We start from the raw sequence: 6,661 nt of genomic DNA, 5'->3' as shown, positions 1-6,661 counted from the left end.
GTGTGTGTGTGTGTGTGTGGATGCGTGTGTGGGTGTGGGTGTGTGTGTTCCAGCGTGTTTCTCTTAGGTGTACTCAACGCTGTGTGCGCGCTTGTGTGTTTGGCGTCCGTGCAGCAAGCGAAGGTAAATTGCTGTGATTATGTGGTAGTAATTGAACAGGGATGGTGTGTTTAATTGAGTTGTTGTTTCCTGATGTTTCTCTGTAGTAGCAGGAGGCTCCGTGCTGACAGGTGCCTCATCTCGCCTCACTAAGATGAGAAGTTTCTTTTCTTCCTTTTTTTTCTCTTTTCTACGGCAAAGTGCTTTGTGTGTCTGCTTAGACTTAATAGTGTTTGAGTTAGTTGTGGGCATGAGTTGGTGTGTGAGTGTGTGCACGCGTGTGTGTGTTGTGAGGACTGCCTCAGCAGGTAGAAGAAAGCATTGACTCTACCAGCTTACATGTGGCATGAAGCTGCGTTTCCATTACAAATGCGTGCAAATCATTGTCAATATATTTCGGGGAAACACAATTTCATAATCGCGGTGAGATTAAAATTACACGTGAAAACGCTGTTCACACGATAACTCACTAAAAAGCATGTCAGTGGCGGATAAAAACAGTTACATGAGCTACAGTCATAATTCAGTCATGACACTATCACCATCTGAGGAGACGTCTGCGTCTTATTCAGGTGTTGGCGCAACAAGCTCCTCATACCTGGGAGCGACTACGTAGGCGGCATTTTGGGGAAATTGTAGTCTGCAATTTTACAGAAGAGTTATGGATTCAACATGTTTTAATAACACACAACTTTTTATGAACTGTGATGCAGTGAACGTTCTGGTGGAGCCAGCTGCTCATTGTCTAAAAAAAATACAAATTAACAATCCTTCTCTACTTCCTGTCGTGTTCTTTGTCGTTTTCTCCAGTAGTAACTTCCGGCTGTTTGATAACGTGACTTGTGTGACGTGAAAGAAGTGTTTCCACTGCAGTTCTGCAAAATACATCTATTTCTATATGACTGAAAAACCACCTCACACTAGCACAAAAACTTAATTTTGAAATTGGTGTGTTTCCACCTGGCTTGTTTGGTGCCCTGGGCGAATCACCCTTAAGGCACCTCTTACACTCTACCGGGGGTTGAGGGTGAGTGCCGTTCCTACAAGAAACTGCCACTGTGTGTTTCTGTTAAGTGAATTTGTTTTCATAATTTCAAGTTGCACAATGTTATGGTAGACGGATATGCAGCTTGTGTGTTCAAAAGGATTTCCAGTTCCTAAATCATGCAGCTACCTATAAGGCAGTGTGTTTGTGCATGCGTGTGTGTGTGTGTTGTATCTGATTATCTGCTCTGCCTCCTGGGCTCCTCGACCCAAATCAAATGGTTTTGTTTCCTATATCTCCTCCCCGCTCTTCTTCTATCCTTTCCACTTCCTCCGCTCCTAACTGCGTCGCTTTCTCTCTGTGGAGGTGTGATTACTTTCCTCCTCTGAGCACCAGTGATCTGAGGGTTCAGTGTGTGTGTGTGTGTGTGTGTGTGTGTGTGTGTGTGTGTGTTTGGTTGGTGATCGGAGCAGCCTGGTGCTGGGTATTGTGTGGTGCAATTCACGGATGATGTCTCCAGATGAATGCCCCCATTCACAATTACAGCTCCTCCATTAGCTGCAGCGCCGCTCGCCGCCTTGTTGTTGTCTTTTCTTCGTCTCTGCGAGGAGGAAAAAAAAAAAAAAGCAATTAAAAGCAGGACAAAAACAAGATAGAGGAACACAAGCAGAGTACCTGGAGAAAGAGGGGAAGAAAAGAGAACATGAAGGGTCTCTGGCTGCGTCCGCATGCGGAGGGGATTCTCGCTAGTTTTCCTTCCCTGAACTTTTCAAGGCTAAATTACGTCTCCTCCTAAGTGGCTCGCACAACTAATCAGCGCTGCAAGTTTATTCCTCGTTTTGCCGCGAGTTTCATAAATGATGTGCTTTAGGTTCTTTGGGTGTAAAGGTCAAGGGTGTTGTTTGAGGAATAATTCAGAAACCATTAGTATTTGTATTTTTCCTTCTCAGGAAGAAAACGGTTTAGAATGAAACTTTGAATTAGAGCGAAGGTAAACCATTGGGGCTGGTTCTTCAAGCTACATTTCTGCAGAAAAAGGAAGAAATATGTATATTAAATCAATAAATACAGTCCTATTTAATAAATTACTGACAAATTAATTTATTTTAGTAACTATACCGCTAAATGAAATGCATCATAAAAATTAATTACGCACAGAGGGATGTTTGAGAGACTTTATTTATGTTAATTGTAATGATTTTTCCACGTCCAAGTAATGAAAACATGACTTTTAAAATCAGAATATTACATCAGACCGGTAAAAAAAAATATACATATATTTTAAAAACATAAACATGGACTTCAAGAAAATCATATTTCATACCCGCATGAAGGTTGTTATTTTCAAAAGTTGCTTTTAATCTGACATACAAGACTCATGGAGACATATGTTCTGGTTTACTGAATATGACTTCATATAATGTCCTTTTAGAACATTTTTCTCACTTTATGTTGAGGAAATTCTGCGGAACAGGATTAAACAGATAACCCAATGAACAATAATGATATTTATATTTCCACTTGTTGATCAACTCTAAACTTAAAATGTTAACTTCTACTTTTTGATGCATCATAAAATTTAGGAAATTTTCATTGGGACTGAAGATTTACACTGTAACCAAGCTGTTTCCTTTAAAGACTAATTATGACACCAATAATCAAACTATCGATCAAGTTTATTACCGCAAAAAAGCAATTTGAAGTGCTTTACATCATGAAAATNTTCCTTTAAAGACTAATTATGACACCAATAATCAAACTATCGATCAAGTTTATTACCGCAAAAAAGCAATTTGAAGTGCTTTACATCATGAAAATAAAAAAAATAAAAGTCATAAAAACATCCTACGGTCACCAACAGAGAAACCAGTAACAAACATTACATTTTGTCGATTGCCATAATCAAAATCATCGATACACATCAGATATATTGATCAATATTCAAAAGCAACTCAAACAGATCAGGTTTTTTAGCCTTGATTTAAAAGAACTCAGTGTTTCGGCTGTTTTGCAGTTTTTGCTGTTTACAAACATTTTCAGTGTGTAACATGCAGTTCTGTTCAGCCTAATACTCTATGAAAAAATCAAATAATTTTAAGGAATTATTTACCTAAAACAAGCTCTTATATTTTGCTGAAAAGTTACTTGTAAGTTAGTTTTGTCTCATTTCAAGTAGTTTTAAGATATTTGCACCAGAAACTCGACCAAAATGACTTGGTAAGATTTTGCGTTTCTTGTAGAGTTGAGCTGCATTATGAATTCTCCGTTCTTCTGTGTTGTGTCTCAGAGGGGCCCCTGCGGAGCGTCGTGTCCATGGGGGGCCGTCACCTGGTCCCTCACGGTGGGCTCTACCGGAGGGACCGCTACCCTCCTCTGGACGTGCTGCAGTGGGTCTTCCACATGGAGAGGGACAGGAAAGTACGAGCTAGCGACATCACTTTGCCAACCAAACACAAGGTACAGTACTGTACACAGAGGTAAAGCATCTCACACACACCACACACACACGCGCACATGCATACACGCTGTGATTTACTGTTCCAATAAATCACTGGAGCCGCCTAATTTCCTATGGATTTCAATTTCCCCCTGGACATATCTGCATTGATCAACTTCAGGTGTGAGGATGTGCCAGGCGTCGCTCACGGTGACACTGAAGAATGGCTCTCAGATCTCTGCCATACGGCTCAACGTATGTGTGTGTGTGTGTGCGTGTGTGTGTTGGGGTATAACTGTAGGATTTGTGCGCATGCAGCGTTTCTGTTCAGCTCCGTCGTCACCGGCGAGGCGTTCAGGAGACAAATCCTCGACTCTGGGTAATAGGATCTGAAAATGTCAGAGATAGAGGATCAGACGTATCGAGACTCCAGATACTGTTACTGCGATCAGATCGTCCTCTGTTAAGATCACGAGGAACAATTAAACATCCAGATCAGACCAGCGTCGTAACCAGCAAGTTTCAATGGATGCAATCCAGACGCCCATCTTTTATCGCCTTCTGTCTTTGTCATTGCTGCATTATTAAACCAATTGTAGCGCTGATAAAAGTTTGCCTGTAGATGAAAGATGTGTGTGTGCGTGCATGCGTGCGTGCGTGCGCGCGTGCGCGCGCGTGTGTGTTTCTGGCTGACATGTCCTTGCAGAGGTGCATGCTCCTCTGGGCCTGTAGATGAGTTTTGAGCCGGTGTTAGGAGGCGGCGACGAGGCCTGACAACGTCTTTACCCCGAGTTCCTCCCCTGGAGGCAGATCTGAATGGATTGTAGGAGCAAGGAGGAGAAATAAATTGGAGAAAAGGATAAATCAATGCTTGGCAGAGAGGCAAACAGACCTTCCAACCCCCCAGTCCACACGTACGCACAAGCACACACACACACAGGTTCCACAGCGTGGCTTTTTTTTTTTCTTCCTTGGGCTGTATTGGATTGGTATGCAGAGCTGAAGAGAGACACTCAGAAAAAGACTTGGCCTACAAATGATGTCCTTTGTTTGATCCATTACGTTGGAGGGGGTTGGGGGGGTTGTTGGTGGGCTGGTGTGTGTGTGTGTGTATTAAGGGGTGAAGGGGGGGTCCCACTGAGATAGTAGAGGAGCTGAGAAACAAATACTACATCTGAATGGGAGCATATCCTTCTTCCTGGGAGAGAGACAGAGAGAGCACAGAGGTGTTCTGTTTATTGCACAGCTTAAAGATTGTTTGAAATGTCCTAATAAAGCTTTTAATCTTAGCAGTTATTTGCTTCCCTGTTGCATGTGATTTTTGTTTGATTGCCACTCACTGCGTTTCAATCACAAATGTGCGCAAAGACTGTAAATATTCCACTAATGTCGAAAAAACACAATTTTGCAATTGAAGTGTTTCTATTAAGTAAGAAACACAATTAAAATCACACGTGAATACGTTTGTCCACGCGATAATCATTAAAAACCACGCCGTCCCATCGTCCTCCAATCACTTTCTGTCATCTTCTTCTTCATGGTTTGCACCAGTGGCAACATCCAGTTGTTGATCATGTGACTCATGTGATGCCAACAAAACCTTTTCATTGCTGTCTTGCAAAATAAACTAGGTTTAGGTAAACTAGGATTTATCGACCAGCCAATTTATCGGTGCCTATTTCCTTCATTTTGGGAGATCGGTGATTGGCCGGTTTTTACATGTGAACCCGATCTTATCCACCGATGTTATCAACCTCAGCAAAGGTCTAAAAAATCAACCACTGTGCTTTTCTTTTCTCCCGTGAGAGAGGTTTGGCTGACACACCGGCCGACCAGCTCATGTCTGCACATTTACAGTTAACAATAGTCACTCCATTGTTGCCAATTCAGTAACTTTCTTAATATATTGATCAACATTTCAGACAAAAATCTGGTATCGGCCAAAATCAGAATCAGTAAGTTAGGCTTTTTAAAAGAAAGGTAATCGGCGATCGGCCAGCAAACTGCAATCGGTGCATCCCTCAAACAAACCAATTTTGATATGGCAAATAAAATAAAATAAAATCTCATCCAATGCCAAAAGTTTTTTTATGGTGAAACTAGAGCTTTTTCTAAATTCCTGTCACCTTTAAGTAAATTTCTTTTTGAAATGTCAAATTTCAAAAAATAAATGTCGGCTACTGATTAGAGAAAATTTCCAACTATTTCAGGTTGATCAAGATAAATACTGTCTGATTCCTGTCATCAGTCTGTTTCTGTTGGCGTGTGTGTTGCACAAGAAGTTTAGAAAATCGTGCAAAATTACCAACAAAAACCAAAATTAATCTTAATGACAGCTTTACTTTATTTGTAATAATGTCAATATGTGGAAAAACAACTATTTTTGTTCATTTAAAACCTGAACAGTGGTAAATATGACGAGGTGTTTAAACAATCTGTACTTTAATGGTGAATGGAAACAACATACATTTTAATCAAAAGTACGACTAAATATGTTTGCTTTAAGATGGACTGTGCACCGACAACTTTAGTTTGTTCTCTTAAGAAAAAAAAAGTGATTTGAAACAACATGAAGCAGGATGTCCAACCGGCAGCAGCAGCTCCTCAGAGATGACGCTGACCTGAGAGGAAGATTCACACAAGAGAACAGAGTTTAAGTTGGTTTAGAAAAAATATCCATAAATAACATTACAACAACAAATTGGTGAGTGATACAAAAACTTCTGAATTTCTGTATTTTTGTTTACAAGCTAACGTAAAGCTCATCTGGTAAAAATGCTGAGTTTTCTTCTTCATGCTCTTCACTCACAAAAGTCTACAGTTATCAGTTTACAGCAGTTAGTCAAGAAAGCATACTTGTAAACTATATAGGTAGGTATAGGTATTGAATAAATCAGAACATGCATTCAGATGAAATCGGATTCAAAATACCTTTTGAAAATAACCATTCAGCAGGTATTAAACACACTTCATAAACCCCACATTTCTGTATTTAAATGTTATCTGATGTAATATCCTAATCTTAAATGTTGTGTTTTTATTATCTTTAAGCAGAAAAGCATCACAACTGACAGATATAAAGTCTTAAAAACGTTAAGTTGATACGTACACCGCAAAAACACAAAGTCTTGCAAAGTAAT

General features: G+C 40.2%; 1 protein-coding gene across 4 annotated transcripts in view; it reads left to right on the top strand.

Moving 5' to 3' along the window:
• LOC103151010 (proprotein convertase subtilisin/kexin type 4-like) overlaps positions 1 to 6,661 on the top strand; it is a 215,007-nt gene that overhangs the window by 200,684 nt on the left and 7,662 nt on the right. For all 4 annotated transcript variants that reach the window (XM_016680995.1, XM_016681040.1, XM_016680937.1 and 1 more), the window contains one exon: positions 3,372 to 3,541. In XM_016680995.1, the coding sequence (XP_016536481.1) occupies positions 3,372 to 3,541 (170 nt within the window). The remainder of the gene's footprint in view (positions 1 to 3,371; positions 3,542 to 6,661) is intronic.

Source organism: Poecilia formosa, unplaced genomic scaffold (genome assembly GCF_000485575.1).
Source record: "Poecilia formosa unplaced genomic scaffold, Poecilia_formosa-5.1.2 Scaffold0, whole genome shotgun sequence".
NCBI lineage: Eukaryota > Metazoa > Chordata > Actinopteri > Cyprinodontiformes > Poeciliidae > Poecilia > Poecilia formosa.
Note: the sequence above shows the minus strand (reverse complement) of the source record. Positions and strands in the feature narration are given on the sequence as shown.